Source organism: Chiloscyllium plagiosum, unplaced genomic scaffold (assembly GCF_037043375.1).
Source record: "Chiloscyllium plagiosum isolate Xiang-an unplaced genomic scaffold, Cpla_swu_hap1 HiC_scaffold_7, whole genome shotgun sequence".
Taxonomy (NCBI): domain Eukaryota; kingdom Metazoa; phylum Chordata; class Chondrichthyes; order Orectolobiformes; family Hemiscylliidae; genus Chiloscyllium; species Chiloscyllium plagiosum.
Window position 1 is genome coordinate 22,348,957 of NW_028270145.1, and position 20,370 is coordinate 22,369,326.

The 20,370-nt window shown below is 44.1% G+C and overlaps 1 protein-coding gene across 1 annotated transcript in view; it reads right to left on the reverse strand.

The window, feature by feature from the left end:
• Nucleotides 1-4,074: 4,074 nt before the first annotated feature.
• The window catches only part of LOC122551385 (protein mono-ADP-ribosyltransferase PARP12-like), a 41,892-nt gene continuing 25,596 nt past the window's right edge, over nucleotides 4,075-20,370 (reverse strand). Inside the window, exons 7-12 of the mRNA XM_043693186.2 lie at nucleotides 16,545-16,665; nucleotides 14,222-14,318; nucleotides 11,156-11,243; nucleotides 10,050-10,180; nucleotides 8,257-8,408; nucleotides 4,075-5,279 (exon numbers count right to left, since the gene is read on the reverse strand). Of these exons, the coding sequence (XP_043549121.2) occupies nucleotides 4,960-5,279; nucleotides 8,257-8,408; nucleotides 10,050-10,180; nucleotides 11,156-11,243; nucleotides 14,222-14,318; nucleotides 16,545-16,665 (909 nt within the window). The 3' untranslated portion in view covers nucleotides 4,075-4,959. The remainder of the gene's footprint in view (nucleotides 5,280-8,256; nucleotides 8,409-10,049; nucleotides 10,181-11,155; nucleotides 11,244-14,221; nucleotides 14,319-16,544; nucleotides 16,666-20,370) is intronic.

Here is a 20,370-nt window from a genome sequence, read left to right on the forward strand (position 1 = left end):
CCATTCAATGAAGTTAAAACTCACACAACGCCAGGTTATAGTCCGATAGATTTATTTGAAAGTACAGGCTTTCGGAGCTCTGCTCTGCTCCTTCATCAGGTATCTATTGGGGTAGGATCATAGGACACAGAATTTATAGTAAAAGGTCAAAGTGTCATATAACTGATGTAATGTGGAGAAAAAAAGAGCTAGATTGCTGTTAAGTCTTCAATCACTTAGTATGGGGACGCAGGTTTCGATTGATTAATATGTAAATCCCAGAACTTCTTTCAAGTCACAGCCCTGAGATAACTTAAGGTTTTATCAGTATTTAGAAAATAGAAGTGACATCTCAGCTCAGACAGTGCATTAAAGGTGTGAGGATAGAGTCTGTCTGTAGCGCCAGTCTGGAGTCTGGAGTCAGACTAGTTTTACTTCCAAAGTAGGAATTTATCATATGGAAGGACTGCCTACAGGTTGTGTGCTTTTTGAACAAAATGGAATGTGTCTGCAAATACAAATCTGCAAATGCAAATTCAACCCACAGACTTGTGTGTGCGAGAGAGAGAAAAAGAAAGTGTGAGAGTGTGTGTGTGCACCTGCTTGATACAGTATGTGAGCGAGGTTGACCGAGTATATGCCAGTGAGATGGTGTGCGCATGAGTGTGTGTATGTGAGAGAGAGCATGAAACAATAATGATCTCTTCAGGAGACAGACACAGGATGCAGCTGTTAGGGTACCCTTCGTTGTCCAGTACTTCCTGGGAGTGGAGAAACTATGCCATGTTCTTCGCAGCCTGCAATACATTATCGATGAGGAAAAGCACCTTACCAAGATCTTCCCTATGCCTCCATTTCTCATCTTTAGACTACCACTAAACCTTAAACAGACCATTGTTTGCAGCAAACTGCCCAGCCTTCAGGACAACATCAACCACAGTACCACACAATCCTGTCATGGCAACCACTGCAAGACGTGTCAGATACGTGTCGATATGGATACCACCATTACACCTGGGGACACCAATGACCATGTACACAGCAGGTACTCATGTGACTCAGCCGACATTGTCTATCTCATATGCTGCAGGCAAGATGCCCCGAGACATGGCATATTGGCGAGACCAAGCAGGTGCTATGACAACGGATGAATGGACACCGCGCAACAATTGCCAGACAGGAATGTTCCATCCCAGACGAAAATTCAGCCTTGGACTTTAAGGTGACCATCCCCCAAGGTGGACTGTGGGACAAGCAACAACACAGAGTGGCCGAGCAGAGGCTGACAGCCACGTTTTGTACCATGGGGATGGCCTCAACTGGGACCTTGGGCCTTGGATTCATGTCATACTATACACTCTTATACACACACATTCTCTCCCTCTTTCCCACAAGTACACACCTTCTGCCTTTCTCCCACACATGCACACACACATGTATGTCTATGGGCTGAAGTTGCATTTGTAGATACGTTCCATTTTGTTCAAAAAGCACACAATCTGTAAGCAGTTAGTCCATGTCACATTTTCTAAATTCCTACTTTGGAAATAAAACCAGTCTGACTCCAAGCTGGGAAACAGACAGACTCTAACCTCACGCCTTTAATGCATTGTCGAGCTGAGATGTCACCTTTTTTCATATACAGTACTGATAAAACCTTAAGTTATCTCAGGATTGTGACTTGAAAGAAATTCTGGGATTTACATATTAATCAATTGAAACCTGTATCCCCATTCTGAGTGATTAAAGACTTAACAGGATTCTAGGTTTCTTCAATACATCGCCTTAGTGTATGATACTTTGATCTTTTACTATAAATTCTGTTGTCTTATGATCTTGCCCCACTAGCTACCTGACAAAGGAGCAGCGCTCCAAAAGCTAGTGCTTCCAAACAAACCTGTTGATCTATCACCTGGTGTTGTGTGATTTTTAATTTTGTCCACTCCAGTCTAACATTGGCATTTCCACATCATTACCACTCAATGAGATCATGGTTATTTGTATCTTAGCACCATCTAATTAGCTTAGTTTAATATCCTTTAGTCCCTTTGGGCAGTATATTACAACATTGAACCAGCTAGGAGAAAGTGAGCACTGTAGATGCTGGAGAACAGAATCAAAGAGTGCGGCGCTGGAAAAGCATAGCACGTCAGGCAGCATCCAAGGAGCAGGAAAATTGACATTTTGAACATTAGCCCTTCATCGGGAATGAGGCTTGTGGCCCAAGGAGGCTGAGAGATAAATGGGATCGGGGTGGGACTGGGGGGAAGGTAGCTGGGAATGTGATAGGTAGATGTAGGTGGGGGTAAAGGTGATAGGTTGGAGAGGAGGGTGGAGCAGATAGGTGGGAAGGAAGATGGACAGGTCAAGAGGGCTGTACCGAGTTGGAGGGTTGGATCTGGGATAAGGTGGGGGGAGGGGAAAATGAGGAAGCTCAAATTAAATCCACATTGGTCCTATGTGGTTGGAGAGTCCCAAGGTGGAAGATGAGGCGTTCTTACTCCAGGCGTTGGGTGGTTGGGGTTTGGCGATGGAGGAGGCCTAGAACTTGTATGTGTTTGGCCACAGGGCGGTGGGGTTGTTTGGTGCGTGTGTCCCAGAGATGTTTTCTGAAACGGTCCGCACGTTGGTGTCTTATTTCCCCAATATAGAGGAGACCACATCGGCAGCAGCGAACACAGTAGATGATGTATATCTCTGTCAGATGTGGAAGGATCCTTTAGGGCCTTGGACGGAGGTAAGAGGGGAGGTTTGGGTGCAGGTTTTGCACTTCTCGCGGTGGCAGGGGAAGGTACCAGGAGTGGAGGGTGGGTTGGTAGGGGAGGGTGGGGGGGCCTGGACCCAACAAGGGAGTCATTTCTCCTCCCCCAACCTTATCCCAGACCCAACCCTCCAACTCGGCACAGCCCTCTTGAACTGTCCTACCTGTCCATCTCCCTTCCCACCTATCCGTTCCACCTTCCTCTCCGACCTATCACCACCACCCCACACCTTCAGCTACCTATCACATTCCCAGCCAATTTACCCCCAGCCCCTTCCCTCTCGCACTTATCTCTCAGCCCTCTTGGGCCACAAGCCTCATTCCTGACGAAGGGCTCATGCTCAAAACGTCAACTCTCCTGCTTCTCGCAGGCTGACTGACCGGCTGTGCTTTTCCAGCACCACACTCTTCAACTCAAAATTGAACCAGCATCTACTGGTCAAGACTCTTCCTTCAGAGGAAATGATCTGACTACATGTTCAAATCTTTACATTATCTTAATTCTCTCAATGTGTTCACACAACCTTTGAAGCACAAGTGAATCCATCGGACCTGTCCTCATTATTAAAACTGTTTACATTGGGAATCATTATGAATAAGTTTCATTTTTGAATTAAAAACCTATATTAAATGCACAATATCAGGGGGGTTTTCCAATCTGCAGAGACGATGAGTAAGGATTCCTCTCCCTGCTCTAACCATTCCTCATTTCTGCAGTGTGAAGTCTCCTTTGTGTCTATTAACCCAAAATGTGAGAGGATGAGGAAGGATCAAAATTGAATGAACAAGAATTTAAATAGCATCTTTCACAGCCTCAGGACATAGAATCATAGAATTCCCACAGTGTGGAAGGAGGCCATTTAGCCCATCAAGTCCACACCAACCCTCCAAACAGCATCTCCACCCAGACACACCCCTATCCCTGCATTTCTCATGGCCATTCCACCTAATCTGCACATCTTTGGATTGTGGAAGCAAATGAGAACACCCAGAGACCCACACAGACATGGGGAGAATATGCAAACTCCACACTGACAGTCGCCTGAGGGTGGAATTGAACCCAGGTCCTTGGTGCTGAGGCAAAAGTGCTAACCTCTGAGTCACCATGCCGCCCAAAACATCTGTCCTAAAGTGTGGCATCCAGATTGGATACAATACTCCAGCTGGGGTCTAACCAGTGTGCTATTTACCATTCCTGCCAGAATGTGATGCTGGGGTAGGTTGATTGAAATTGTTCACCATCACCAGTCCTCCCTTGTTTATGCTATGTCTAAGGCCTGTCTAATTATCAACAGGTCAGGGTAGATCACTTGTGAGTCGAAACAGAAGAGGCATTTGTCTTGGTTAATAAGATGATTTATTCCATGACAGCAATAAATGGCAATTACATTTCTAGTCAGGCATAAACACCAAGGATTCTCAGGTACTGTACTGAATCCCTCAGCTCCCTTCAACTACTCATCCAGAACTTAACCATCTCTGCCAAAAGACTGTGTGATATTATCAGATTAGTTGGATTTGGCTCAACATGAACTTTAACTCCTTCATAGTCATTGGTTTATACAATAAGTAATGATTTATAAAGTTACAACATACCATCAACAGAAGTGCAAAATCTATTAGCAAGATTGATGAGGTTGTGAAGGCAGTGATTATAAATGATTTGATTGCTTATTGTTTAGTCACCAATAATAAAACAATAATTTTAATTGTTCAAAGTTAAAAATCACACAGAACCAGGTCATAGACCAACAGCTTTATTTCGAAGTACAAACTTTCGGAGTGCTCCTCCTTCGTTCTGGGATTTACATATTAATGAATCGAAACCTGCATCCCCATTCTAACTGATTAAGGACTTAACAGCAATCCAGGTTTATTCAATACATCGCATCAGTTTGTATGACACTTTGATATTTTACTGTAAGCTCTGTGTTCTAAGATCCTGCCCCATTAGCTACCGACAAAGGAGCAGCATTCCAAAAGTTTGTGCTTCCAAATAAACCTGTTGGACTGTAACTTGGTGTTGTGTGATTTTTAACTTTGTCCACCCCAGCCCAACACCAGCACCTCCATATTGTTTAGGGTGATTGAATGTCCAGTGGCTGGTTAATGATTAAAGGTCAACCATGACACATTGATGAACTAAATTAAGAGCAAGTTGATTAAGAATGTGTAAACAGCAGCACAGAGGATGAAGATAAAATGGCGCCAAGCTACTGTCACTTGGCTGATGCTGAAATTCCTGACATAACTCCCCTTATCCATTGTAGGAAGCCAACTTTGTTGCTGTATTCAATGACGTACTCTGGATAGATCTGGTGTTTCTCAAATATGACAAAGATCGATGGGTTGAAGCCATCGTCAGTGCAGCTGTCATACAGATTGGTGTACAAGCCATCTTTCGAAGGTGGCCGACAGTAATTTGCCCTTCCTTTGAAAAACTGGCCAACCAGGACTCTTGCCAGAAACATAGTCTTAGTGGCTGATGTGGTGGAGAAATAATTGTCGGCGTAGGATGCGTCTCTGGCCAGGTAACTCCCTATCGGTGGAACAGACCATTTTTAAGTACTTAAGCAACCGCAAAATAAAAAACAGTGAACATAAACCGAAATGAGACATGCACATCTAGACAGTAATTCTTCTGATGCAGATCCAGTCTCATAATTGGAATAGATTCAAGTTACCATGCAACACAACCTTCCCAAATCTGACCCCATTATTTCAATGACCCAGCTAAAAATTAATAGATCAGACCTCACAAAAAAAACTGACCAATGGGATTGCAATTCAGAAGGCAGATCTGCATAGCAAGATTTGGGGGTGCTTTTAGTCATTTGCAATGTGTGGAAGACCACATGGATGCTTTGCACTGTTCCTCACCACCAACCAGGATTCAAAGAATAATCTACCCTCAAGGGTGGAAATCCTCTCCCCAGCTCTTATTTTCTTTCACCTGCCCCCTCCCATAGCGTCTGTGCCTTCTTTAAGGGAATGAAGTGAGCAAGGGTTTAGTTCAATTGCCAGCAACCACCTAGTTACCATGGCGATCAACACAGCAGAGGCTACTTGTGTCCTTAAAAGATCTAAGTGTACAAGCACTAGGAAGTAAAACACACAAAAACTCGCTCACACACACATACACACACACACACACACCATAAAAATTCACACATGATAAAACATATTCGTAAGTGCTAGTGCACACGCATCGGTACGCATACACACGCAAGACAGTCATTGGGAGAACGCAGCAGACTTTGCTCATTTTCATTCTCCCTTGAAAGCTCAGTGCAGAAACAGAGAGACCTGGGCGTGTACATAAACAAACCTCTCCAGGTAGGCCAGGCAAGCTAATAAAGCTGGCCCCGCTGTCCACAAAGGAGGACATTGGGAAAAGCAAAGGCAAGGTCTGTGATTTGGCGGAGAGCAGGAGAGGTTCAACAGCAAAAGGTGCAAGGGCAAAGAGGGTGGTGCAAAGACATGTAGAGTAATAGAAAAGAAGCAACCCTAGGGTGGGGTGTGAAAGGCAGGCTAACAGGACAGCTCCTGTTTGGGCTTCCTCTGTCCGGCCTTGACGTCCTTCCTCAATTGTGATGCCCAGAATGGTCAAAATGTTCTAACTGAAGTCAGAACACAAAGGAAATAAGAAAAATACAACAAATCAGCAAAGAGACACAAAACAACATGAGGACAGGAGGTTGGCAACTGGAAATTTTCGAAGTCCATGTTGGGTTCACAATAGTCCAATCAACAGACAATAACGTGATGCTCCTGCTGGGTTTCGGTGGAGAATTATAAAATCAGACTGGGAGAAAAGGCAGAGAATTAAAGTCGCGGGCAGCTGGGAGGTTAGGATCATGCTCACACACTGAATTTCGCTGAGCACCCAGTTTAGCCCCTTTAATATACAGGAGACCACATTGTGAATATTGAAGACGGAATACTACAATAAAAGAATGATGAGTAAATTGCTGCTTTTCTTGAAAGGACAATGAGAAGGGAGGAGTTGGAAGGGCAGCGTTGCCTCTCCGAAGCCTGGATGGAAAGGTGCCCCAGGGAATGAATGGAGTGTTGGGGGTAACGGAGGAGTGGTCCAGGGTCCCCAAAGGGAACAATCCTTTTGGAATGCTGGAAAGAGAAGGGACTGTACAGAGTGCTTGGGGTGGCAGTGGACTGAAAGTGGCTGGAATGGCAGAAGATCATCCAATGTATATGGCGTAGGGGAGTGGAAGATGAGGTCACGAGGAGCAATGTTATGACATAGGGAGGAGGGGAAGTGGCAAGTGTGAGACAGAGAACAGACACTGCCAAGGCCTCCAACTAACACAGTGCATGGGGGAGGGAGAATCCACAGCTGAGAAAAAAAAAATGACACATTGGAAGCAATAGTACAGAAGGTGGCATTCTCTGAGCAGACGTGGCAAGGACAAAGAAGCAGAGAGTCTGGAAGTGGGGGGTGAGAAAGATTAGCCTCAGGGAGCCAATGGGCTTACAGCAAATGGAGACAGCAAGGCTGAGAAAGGGAAGAGAGGAGTTGGAGATGGACATGTGAATGAGACAGAAGGTCGAGGGGAAATTGGATGCAAAGTCAATTAATTTTTCTAGTTCCGGGTTAGTGTGGGAAGCAGTACCAACTCAGTTGTCAATATACTGGATGGAACAGTGAGAAAGGGAGGGGATGGTAACGTGTCCCCTTTCACCACCACACTCCAACTTGTTGAACCTGTTCTTACATTCAGCAACAAAAACAGAAATTGCTGGAAAAGTTCAGCAGGTCTGGCAGTGTCTGTGGAGAAAAATCAGAGCTAATTTTTTGTGTCACGTGATCCTTCCTCAGAACAAGAGATAGTCAGCAAGAGGTTTAATTGGTGCGTTCAAAATGTGGTTTCATACAGGAGGTAAGGGGTTTCTGTTGGTGGAAAGGTCAATTACCAGGAGGCACAGATTTCAGGTTACAGGACCAGAGGGAGACAAATGGTTTTTTTTAAAAAAAACATAGCCAGTTCCTTTATCTGGAATGCACTACTTAAAAGGGCGATGGAAGTAGATTCAACATTCACTTCAGAAAGGGCATTGGAATAATACCGGAAAGAGAGGAAATTGCGGTGCCTAGGCAGGGAGAGCAAGGTTGAGGGATTGGTTAGCAGATGTTTCTGGCATAAGAGCTGAATACACACTATCAGTCTATCATGTTTTTAATTGTTACATCCCAGCTAAAAACAAATCAAATATATGTCAAATAGTGCTCTGTATGTTGATTCAAGGGAGGAAATTATTAAAAGTCAATATTACAGTTTCCCACAATACACTTGCTGCTGGTCATAATCACTAAATACATCCGGACGGTTCAAGAAAGCCAAAAATAAAATGCAACACATTCCTCAACTTCAATGTAGTTAACTGCCCCCAGTGGCCAAGCTTTGTAACAACGCCTGGGTCATGAGTTATCAGGCACGTTTATGTCACCTGCAGATGTAAACAGAAACTCAAGGTGAAGCACTGATATTGCCCGTTACCTTTCCCGTAACCTTCACCATGTGTCCCACAGCTCCTCCAGTCAAAGTTCTCCTTGAGGATTGTTGAAGTGGGTGAGGAATCCCAGCCATAGAAAAGTTGCCTCTCATCCACTGCTTTACCACCATTTCTTCTCTTCATTTGTTGCTTCTGCCTGTCTCACAAATACAAATAACAACCACCTGTGACCTTCCTGGGAGAAGATAGTGCTACTGTTTAAGAGGGTGGTAAGGACAAGCCAGGGAACTACAGACCGGTGAGCTTGACAGTGGTGGTGGGCCAGTTGTTGGAGGGAATCCTGAGGGGCAGGATGTACATGTAGTTGGAAAGGGATTAGGGACTGGTTAGGGATAGTCAATATAGCTCTATGCGTGGGAAATCATGTCTCACAAACTTGATTGAGTTTTTTGAAGAAGTAACAAAGAGGATTGATGAGGACAGAGCGGTAGATGTGATCTAAATGGACTTCAGTAAAGCATTCGACAAGGTTCCCTATGGGAGACTGTTTAGCAAGGTTAGATCTCACTGAATACAGGGAGAACTAGCCATTTGGATACAGAACTGGCTCGAAGGTAGAAGACAGAGGGTGATGGTGGAGGGTTGTTCTTCAGACTGGAGGCCTGTGACCAGTGAAGTGCCTCAAGGATCCACTACTCTTCATCATTTATATAAATGATTTGGATGCGAGCATAAGAGGTATAATTAGTAAGTTTGCAGACGACAAAACTGGAGGTGTAGTGGACAGTGAAGAGGGTTACCTCAGATTACAACAGGATCTGGACCAGATGGACCAATGGGCTGAGGAGTGGCAGATGGAGTTTAATTTAGATAAATGTGAGGTATTGCATTTTGGGAAAGCAAATCTTTGCAGGACTTATATAGTTAATGGTAAGGTCCTAGGGAGTTTTGCTGAACAAAGAGACCTTGGAGTGCAGGTTCATAGCTCCTTGAAAATGGAGTCGCAGGTAGATAGGATAGTCAAGAAGACATTTGGTATGCTTTCCTTTATTGGTCAGAGTATTGAGTACAGGAGTTGGGAGGTCATGTTGCGGCTGTACAGGCCACTGTTGGAATATTGCAATTCTGGTCTCCTTCCTATCAGAAAGATGTTGTGAAACTTGCAAAGGTTCAGAAAAGATTTACAAAGTTGTTGCCAGGGTTGGAGGATTTGAGGTTGAACAGGCTGGGGCTGTTTTGCCTGGAGTGTCGGAGACTGAGGGGTGACCTTACAAAGATTTATAAAATCATGAGGGGCATGGATAGGATAAATAGACAAAGTCTTTTCCCTGGGGTGAGGGGAGTCCAGAACTAAAGGGCATAAGTTTAGGGTGAGAGGGGAAAGATATAAAAGAGACCTAAGGGGCAACATTTTCACGCAGAGGTGGTACGTGTATGGAATGAGCTGCCAGAGGATGTGGTGGACGCTGGTACAATTGCAACATTTAAGAGGCATCTGGATGGGTATATGAATAGGAAGGGTTTGGAGGGATATGGGCCAAGGGCTGGCAGGTGGGACTAGATTGGGTTGGGACATCTGGTCGGCATGGACGGTTTGGACCGAAGGGTCTGTTTCCAAGCTGTACATCTCTATGACTCTATGTGCTTCTCACAGATCAAACGTCTTCTGTCTCAGGCTTAATGGGGAAAAGGCAAACATAATTTAAATTCGCCCATTTTGTCTATGATATTCTTAACAGTTACTAACATTCAAAACTATTTAATTGGTCAGAAAATACTTTGAGAGGACCGTGGTGATGGAAGGTGCTATGGAAATGCAAGTCTTTCTTTTACAAACCATTGAAAGACTTCCCAAAGAGCCAGATTTTGGACTCGCTCGATTTTCTGGATGACACTGTTTCTCATGGTCCGCTGAAAGAGGGTCTGCACCTGTTTATATTCCTCTGAAGACTCAAGCACTCGAACAAGCTGCAGACAGAATCAGAGATCAGAGTCTCAGAGCATGGGAGACAGAGCACCCTTAAATACAGCAAATGTTGAAAACATTTGTTTCACTTTAACCAACTACTTTAAAATGGAAATACATTTTCAGTATTCTGATAACACTACAAATAGGAGTCAGTTAATGAGGGAGACAGTTAGCAATATATATCAACTAGTTAATGAGTGAATCTGCTTAAGAAGCGAGATGACTAGAAGTGCACGTTGACTAGTCAATGAGTAAATCTGCTTAGTGAATGGGCTGTTTTCCCTGGAGTATCAGAGGCTGAGCGATAGCCTTATAGAGGTTTATAAAATTATGAGAGGCATGGATAGGATAAATAGACAAAGTCTTTTCCCTTTGGGGCCGTGCGGGGGAGGGGGAGTCCACAACGAGAGGGCATTGGTTTAGGGTGAGAGGGGAAAAATTTAAAAGGAACCTGAGGGGCAACCTTTTCACACAGAAGGTGGTGCGTGTATGGAATCAGCTGCCAGAGGAGGTGGTAGAGGCTGGTACAATCACAACCTTTAAAAGGCATCTGGATGGGTAAAGGAATAGGAAGGGTTTAGAGGAATATGGGTCAAATGGGAATATTTAGGATACCTGGTCAGCATGGATAAGTTGGACTGAAAGGTTTGTCTCCATGCTGTACATCTCTATGACCCTATGAATGAGATGGTAAACAGTGTATGTTTACTGTTGCTTGCTTAAAATCTTTGCATTCACAAAGCACCTTTCTTGCAAATTGACTGCCACATCTTGCAACAGCGAGTACTCTTCAAAAGGTATTCCAATAGTTATAGAGTGCTTTGGAACATCCTGGAGTCATGAGAGGTGTTATATAAATGCAAACCTTTAATGTCAGCTCCTTCAGAACATTATTACCTCAAATTCTGTTCTTCTCCTGCAGAATAGTGAGTTTGATATGAGTTGCATTGTTCGATCAGCTGACAGTCCTTTACCTTATACCCATTAGTCGGCTGAGCTGACATTTCCCAATGAGTTGGAATGACTGTACTTTGAGCTGCTTCATCTTTGACCTCGTTGTTGCTGTAAGAGGGAGACAGCAGTTCACTGAAAGACCTTTTCAAGATAACCGTCAAAAGCCTGTCACAGGCTGCATGCTGTTCCACACAGGATACATGGTGTTTGGGCCATTGCTGTACATTGTAACATGTGTAAACAGGGCAATGACACCCAACACCTTGAACCTGTTTTGCCATTCAGTCAAATTGTGATTGGGGGTCACAGCTCAAATTTACTTCTCCACCTTATTGCTCCAAATCACTTCCTGATTGAACATCTGTACATCCCAATCATGAAAGCAGCAATTAGCTTCTACAGCCCTTTGGCAGAGGGAATCCCAGATTTCCCCCATTAGCCCGTGCATGAAACAGTGCTACCTGACTCCTCCTACCTGGCCCAGCTTTTAATATTTGAATTGTTTAGGGATCTAATGTCAGGTTGTCCATTTTCATTGCTTTTTAGAGACCGGTACAACGGAACAGATTGCAAGAGGTCACTTCAGAGGTCAGTGTCTGGAATCACATGTAAGTCAGATCAGTCAAGGATGGCAGCTTCTTTCTCTGAGGGGGATTAGTGAACCAGGATGTGTTTTTAACGACAATCATCATTGTCATCGTTAGACTCTTTCATTCCAGATTTTTATTGAATTCAAATTACATCATCAGCCATGGCAGGATTTGAACCCAGGTTCCAGAATATTACCTGGGTCTCTGGAGCACTAGTCAAGCACCAAAACCATTAGGCTATTTCCCTCATAGCTTACTCTGCCTGCATGCTAACTGTCAGTGTTCCTGATATGGTACACCCAAGTCTTGTTGGACATCAACATTTCACAGTTTTAACAAAGTATTCAATGTTTCCATTCTTAGGACCAAAGTGAGTAACCTCACACTTCCCCACATTACACTGCACTGCCATCTTGGTGCCTGCTCACTTAATTTGTCCCCTTTCAGTCTCTAGGTATCCTCCCCACAGTGTACCTTACAGATTAACCTCCAGGATACTGCAAGCAACCCAGGAGAAACAAAATGGTGGCAACATGAAAATAAATGATGTTTTCTCTATTTTATACATTTGTTCATTAATTATAAAAACAAGGGAACACAGGAGGAAGGCTGTTGTGATTGATTGCCAAGGTTCATTCAATTGGGTGATGAGCAATTTATCCACCTTCCAGTTGGTGTAGGAAGGGAGGGCTCTGTGATGATGGACATGTTCAAGAACCAATGGTGACAGCATGGGCAGTCATGTGATGATATCTATAAATATATCCAAATACAGTCGGCAAACTTACCAGGGGCATGGAGGAGGGATCTCACAGCACAGTGGTAGTATTCCTACCTCTGGGCCAGCAGGATCAGATTTAAGTCCCACTTGTTCCAGAGGTGTGTACTAATGAGTAGATCAGAAAATAGCTAGCAGGGACATCAGGCAATTCATTGCCACCTTGGAGGTTTAACTACTCTTACTGATGGGGACAGCTCCATTCATTTGTATAAGGATGGGGCAAACACGAACAAAAAGAATACGCAAGAGAAAGAGGCTGTTGGATATACCTACAAAGATCAGAGTTGAGATTAAGGGACCACAAGACTCAGCTTTTGGCTCAGAATTGATAGTTCAGAAAGTATAAAGTTGGGCATTTATGTTTGCAATTTGCACCTCTCTTGCAAGGGCATTGGAACAGAACTGAAGGAACAGTCTGATATCAATTGTACGCCAGTTGGTGGGAGCATACCGACTACTCTGTGCTATATTGATCTCTGTACTTAGGAAACAATATACTTGATTTGGAGATAACAGTGAAGGTTCATTCAATTGGTTCTTGGGATGAGGGAGTTTTTCCTATGATGAGAAGCTGAGTTAATTAGACCTATCTGCCACAGGAAGTGGTGGAGGCTGGTACAATTGCAGCATTTAAAAGGCATCTGGATGGGTATATGAATATGGACCAAGTGCTGGCAAATGGGACTAGATTAGGTTCGGACATCTGGTCGGCATGGATGTTCTCTAGAGTTTAGAAGAATGAATGATGATTCATTGAAACGTAACAGATTCTGAAGGGGCTTGATACTAAGAAATCACTGACCCCCACACCTCCCTGGTTGGGGAACCTGGGACATAGGGGCACAATTACAGAAAAGGGGGCCCATTATGAAGGATTGAGATGAGGAGTAATTACTTCAGAGGCTTGTGAATGTTTGGAAGTGGCTTCCCCTGAGGGTTGGGGTTGCTCCATCGGTGAATATTAAAGGCTGAGACTGACAGATATACGGTCTATCAGGGAACCAAGGATAAGAGTCACAGGCAGGAAAGTGGAGATGGTGGAAAGGTGAGGATATCAAGCGACGCACAATGGGGCGAACATTTTAGGATTTTATTCGAGGTTCAAGCCGTTGGGGATTTGGGAGCCAATGTAGGTCAGAATATCGCGGGAAAGTCACCAGCTTCTGGGAAGGATATGTGGTCTCCAATGGGATTGATGGGAAGGGGTCTGTAGGCGGGAGATTGGGAGCCTTTGGGGAAGGGACTGTGTTTGGTGGGGGGTTGGGGTTTCAGTGTGAGTGACTGTGGGTTGGGGAGGGTGGAATGTCTGAGTGACTATTGTGGGTGAGGGGGCTGTGTGTATGTGTGTGTGTGTGTGTGTGTACGTGTGTGCGTACGTGTGTGTGTGCGTGTATATGATTATTGGGGAAGTTTCTGTGAGTGGTTGTGGGGTCAGTTTTGGAAGTTACCCAGGAATCAGAGCTGGGGTTATTCCTCCTAACCTTTCCTGGCTCACTATTGCAGGAATACTTTAAACCTTCTGAAGTCCCTGACTCTCCCTAGGAGGTGGGGAATTTTTCGGAGGGATCCAGGTTCTGGGTACTTGCCCATCGGTACTTCCCATGCAATTCCCTGATAGACAATGCATCGGGAATACCACACGGTCCCAAGGCAGGTCTCTTCAGGTACACGGAATCTCCAGCTGTCAGGGGATATTCCAGCATGTGTGTCAGTACCTGTACATCCGCCTTTCCATTTCCTGATCGGACACAAACCGAGGTCTTCTCCGGACTTCCCTGCACGTTCCGAGGACCATGTTCATCTGAATCATTGCTGAACAAGAAGTAAAATAATGCCGCCATTTTAACCCATGCACAAAAATCTTGCAAGCAAATACTTCAGCTGCTAAACAGAAAGTGTCAAAGTAAACAATCTCCAAGAAAACACAACCCTGTGTCTCACCCTGCTTTAGGCTCAGTGTATAACTGCCTTTTGTTTTTTTTTTGGCTGGAGATTTGGTACAATGGTAAGCTTCCAGCTTGCCAGGTTTCCAGTGATTGGTTTACTTTTCAGGTTTTGCCAGTTCGGCTGTGGACACTTTCACGTGTGAAACGGGACTAGTTTATTCCGTGAGAACAGAGTAGGCACTTTGCTGAGGACCTGGTGACACCAACATGTGTTCTCAGCCACCATATTGAGGCCCTTTGACTGATTTCCGCCACCAATTTTCTGCTCACAACCTGACGTCTCTCACTGCCCTTGTATGTCTGAGCCTCTTTACTTTGTACCAGAAAACATCAAAAGGTGGTGGTTCAGTGGACGTTACTCTCGCTTCTAAGTCAGAAGGTTATGGGTTCAGGCCCCAACCCAAAGGCTCGGTCTCAATCCAGGCTGACATGCCTGTGAAAGTTATAGTCAACTTGCCTTTCAATCCTGCCAAGACACACAAGTGCCCAGTAAAGTTCCAACTACAGTTAGCATCCCGACAGTGTCGAAACAGGCCATCAAGTCCACACTGACCATCCTAAAAGCAGTCTACTCAGACCTACCTGCATCTCCTACAGTTAATCTGCCTAGCTTGCACATCCTTGGACAGGATTGGTAATTTAGCACAGCCAATTCATCTGACCTGCACATCTTTGGTCTGAGGGAAGAAACCGGAGCACCTGAAGGAAACCCATGGGGAGAGTGTGCAAACTCCAGACAGAAATATGCCCGAGGCTGGAATTGAACCTGGGTCCCTAGCACTGTGAGGCAGCAGTGTTAACCAATGAGCCACCATGCCATCCAATTTGGGTACTAAAATTCAGCTTGATACTTTAGCACAGCGGTAAGGGAGTGCTGCACTGTCGGAGAAGCAGCCTTTCAGACGACATGATGAACCAAGGTTTCATCTGCCCCCTGAGGAGAATGGAAATGGCAGCATTCAAAGAAGAGCAAACATGTTCCTCCTGCTGTCCTGGTCAATTAATATCAGAAAAGGAGATATGCTGATGGAAGTAGATTTGCTCATGGGACTTTACTGTGCACACATTGCTGTGTTTCCTACATTAGAACAGCACTTTAGGGGCTGTAGAGTGTTATGGGATACTCTGGCCCATGCAAAAGGCACACTTGATTAATGCAAACCCATTCTCATGCTTTAAAATAAATACTAAGCTTGAAAGGGGTGGCATAGTGTCTCAGTGGTTAGTATTGCTGCCTCATAGCACAAAGGACCTGGGTTCAATTCCACGTTCAGACTACTATCTGTGTGAAGTTTACCCATTCTCCCCGTATGGGTTTCCCCCTATAGTCCAAAGATGTGCAGGTTAGGTGCATTAGCCATGGGAAATGCAGGGTTACAGTGATAGGGTATGGGGGTGGGATGCTCTTCAGAGGGTTGGTATGAACTTGATGGGGTGAATGGCCTGCTTCCACACTGTAAGGATTCTATGATCTATTCTTAAAAGTCCCTCATTGAGTATGGGAGTTGGGAATGTCATGTTGAGGTTGTGCAGGACGTTGGTGGAGTACTGTATCCAGTTCTGATCGCCCTGCTATAGGAAGGACACAATTAAAGTGGAGAGGGTTCAGGAGTGGATGGCTTGAGCTATAAGGATAGGCTGGGATATTTTTCCCTGGAGCATAAGAGGTTGAGGGGTGACCTTATAGAGGTTTATAAAATCATGAAGGGCACAGATAAGGTGAATAGCAAAGGTCTTTTCCCTAGGGTGGAGGGAGTTCAAAACTAGGGGGTGTACTTTTAAGGTGAGATGAGAAAGATTTAAAAGGGACCTCAGGGGAAACGTTTTCCAAACAGAGTAGTTTGTATGTGGGAAGAACTGCTAGAGGACGTGTTAGATGTGCGTACAGTTACAATGTTTACATTTGGGTAAGTACATGAACAGGAAAGGTTTGGAGGGAAAAGGGGCACACACAGGCAGATGGGACTAGTATAGTTTGGGAAACTTGGTCAGCATGGACGAGTTGGACTGAAGGGCCTGCTTCTGTGCTGTATGACTCTATGACACTTGGTGAACTGGATGTGAGTTCCTCCTCACAGTGGAGTGGCCGTACCTTCAAAGTCCACCATGTAGCGATGATTGTCGACCTGGAATACTGCTTTATCTTTGCTGTCCACCAAGTACAGGTTCTCCAGAACAGTCGATGTGACTGAGGAAACAGCACTTGAACTTCCCTGTCAGATCACAACACCAGAGGTCAGGCCAATGGCCAACTGAAAGCCAAAAGACAGTGGGCATAGTGCAAAACAGAACAAAAAATGCTGGAGTCAGGCTGTGGAGAGATAAACAGCCCAATATTGCTGCACATTTGAAAGGAAGATTAACATTTATGAGTTGTTAAGCCAGTGGAAGGTGGCAGGAAGAAATTAAAGCTTTGGGAGAGGCTCAGAGAAGATTAAATAACAAAATATTTCCTGGTGCAGCAGCAAAGAGAATAGGAACAGATAGAATAAAGAAAGGTCACGTCCAAATGAAGTGTGAATTGGTACATTAGTAAAAAACCTGAGTGCAACATAAAGGCAGAAAGAAACAACACACAAGACCAAATCAACAGGACTATTGTTGGACTAACGTGAGGAGAAATTCCTTCACCCGGAGAGTGTAACTCTCTACCACAGAAAATAGTTGAAGTCAAAACATTGAATGTTTTAAAGATGGAGATAGAAATACACACCTAGGATTAAAGAGATCAAACAGTATGGGGAGAGAGCAGGGACAGATTACTGATCAGCCGTAATCACACCAAATGGTGGAGCAGGACTGCTCCTGCTCCTGTTTTCTGTATAAGAATGGTTCTTCCGTCAGATCCGAAAGGTTACATCTACAGTGGTCCACGTACATCGGCATAATCAGGAATGAAAACTGAGAGATTTACGAGTTGACTATCCAAATGAGAAACAAAGAACTTGAAAAGTTATTATCTCCATATTGTTAGCGAACTGTTCTCAACTGCCGCAGAAACACACTGATCAGAAAGTTAAAGGTGTGGCTTAAATTGTGAAGCAGGGGTTTCACTTCATGGGCAACTGGGGCTATTACTGAGGAAAGGCAGGAGCTGTTCCTTGAAATGGGTTTTACTTAAACCGGGTTGAGGTCAGCGTCCTGGTGAATTGAATTAGAGCAGCACATCGGACTTTTAACAAAGAAGAGTTGGACGGTGGAAGTAGATAGGAGTAAGGTTAAAGCCAAAGGTCCAGGGTAGAGAGTGGTTTGAGTGTAAATAAGCAGAGCTGGTCAGGGAGGGGCACTGAGAGTAACAAACAGACTTGGGCATTAGTGACGAGGTTGACTTCAGGGAAAAAACGTGGACGAGGTGAAAGTTAGACGAACTATATCTGAGTGTGAAAAACATTCACAATAAATTAATAGCATGTAGACAATAATAGATCACTGAAAGAATATAAAAAGAAGGTAGGTAGATCTTTGAAATATCGGGGAGTTGAGGATCATAAATGAGTTGACATGAAACAGGAGTTGAGGCCTGGCGACAATCAGCCATGGTGTTGTTGAATGGCAGGGCAGGGCTGAGGGACCAAATGGCCTATACCTGCTCCTATTTCTTTTGCGCTTGATAGGATTGCTCACTAAGTGATCAAGGTGTTGAACTTTTTCCTTTATTTTTCTACTGAATACAGGAAGGACTGTAATGTTAACTTACAACATCATTTTTCTACTTATACCAAGAACATAGCATAGTGGCACAGTGGTTAGCACTGCTGCCTCACAGCGCCAGAGACCCGGGTTCGACTCCCGCCTCAGGCGACTGACTGTGTGGAGTTTGTACATTCTCCCCGTGTCTGCGTGGGTTTCCTCCGGGTGCTCCGGTTTCCTCCCACAGTCCAAAAATGTGCAGGTTAGGTGAATTGGCCATGCTAAATTACCCGTAATGTTAGGTGTAGGGGAATGGGCCTGGGTGGGTGCGCTCTGGAGGGTCGGTGTGAACTTGTTGGGCCGAAGGGCCTGTTTCCACACTGTAAGTAATCTAATCTAAAAACAATTGTAATGCTTTACTTTATGTTACCATCTGTACCTAGGTACCTTTGTACCTAAGATGGTGCCATGTGTGGCGACATTGTACACTCTTCACTGTACATCTATTCTAGAGTACACATGACAATAAAGTAAATCAAATTAAATCAAATCAAGGCTGGTGAATTAAATATTCGCGGCTTCTTAACTTTAGGAGAGATTAACATAATGGAAAAGGAGGGATGGGTAACTGCGATAATAAAGATTGGAACAAAGACCATACAGAGGAAGGATTTAGCTCAACATCTGAAGAAGCAAAGCCACTCAGGTGCAGCCAAGGCATAGCAAGAGGCAGAAAGCATTAGTTGGAGATGGGGGGATGGGAAGGGTGGGGGCATGGAATAGCTGAAATCTTCATTAGCAAACCAGATCTGTAGGAATAACACAGCAGTTGAGTTCATTCGTACAAGGTAGCTTTCTGGAGCAGTACATCGAGGAATGAACTATGGAACAACCCAAAACCGATCAATTCTGACGAAGGGTCACCAGACCCGATACGCTAACTCTGGTTTCTCTCCACAGATGCTGCCAGACCTGCTGAGCTTCTCCAGCAATTCCTGTTTCTAATATGGAACAAGCTGCTTTAGTATTGTGTGATGAGAAAGGTTAATACCTAAACTTGTACTAAAGGGGCTTCTAGGGAAAAATGACTATTATCTGATATCAAGATTGAGAGTGAATTAATTGTGTTTGAAATTAGAGTCTAAGAAAGGAAATTATGTTGATCCGTGGGGTGAGTTAGCGTTGATGTTGATTCGGAAACTACACTTGAAGAAATGACAGTTTACAAGCAATGGTGAGTATTTAAAAAAAGAATAATCAATTTGAAATCTTGGCACTAGTGTATGGTCCTTTAGAGCATGAAAAGGGTCTTAATTGTCTAACCATGACTAACAAGAGGGTGAAAATAGTATTGGATCAAAGTTGTGTAATTTACCAGGAAGAGGAGTAAACCTGAGGTTGGGGGAGATTTTAGAATAAATCAGGAATAAACAGTGAATTTGACAGTAAATTAGCAAAATACAAGGAAAATTGTTATATTTTCTATAGATACATAAATAGGCAAGTGAGGTAAGTGAAAATAAATAGGGACTTATCAGAGGCAGATACAGGTGAAGTTACAATGGGAAACAGTAAAATGGCTGACACAAAATCTTGCTTCTTCTTCATAATAAAAGATGCAAAATCAATTCTGGAGTTTACGAGTAACCAATGAGGAACTTAAAGATGTCAGTCTGAGTAAAGCAATAGTACTATGGATTTTTAATAAGACTAAATGACGACAAATTCCCCAGACCTGACCACCAGGGTTTAAAAAAGGGAGCAAAAGAGATAGTGGGTGTATTGGTCATGATCTTTGAGAATTTAATAGCTTTTAAAACAGTTCCCTTTAAGCACTGAAAGTAGGATAAGTTGACCCCATTATTTAAGTTAAGGAGTTTCAGAAACCTGGAGACATCGGGCAATGAGAAGATCTATTACTGAGTCAAAAGAGCACTTTAAAAAACGTCATAAAATGATTCAGCAAAGTCATCTGCTGCTGGGCCGATTTGGTGAGTGCAGAAGCATATTGTGCTGTGACCATGAAGGAAATGGCTTTACTCCGTGGCTCAGTGGGGAGCACATTTGCTTTGGAATTGCAAAATTCTGGGTTCAAGTCCAAGTCCAGGGCTTGAGCACAAAAGTTCAAGTCAGACACTCAGTGAGAGGGCACTGCAATGTTGGTGATTCCACCTTTTGAATGATTCACTAAACTGAGGCCTCCATCTACTTGGACGAATTTAAAAGATCCTGTGGTATATTTCTAAGAATAACAAGGGCGAGATCCCTTGTCAAGATTACTCAGCAGG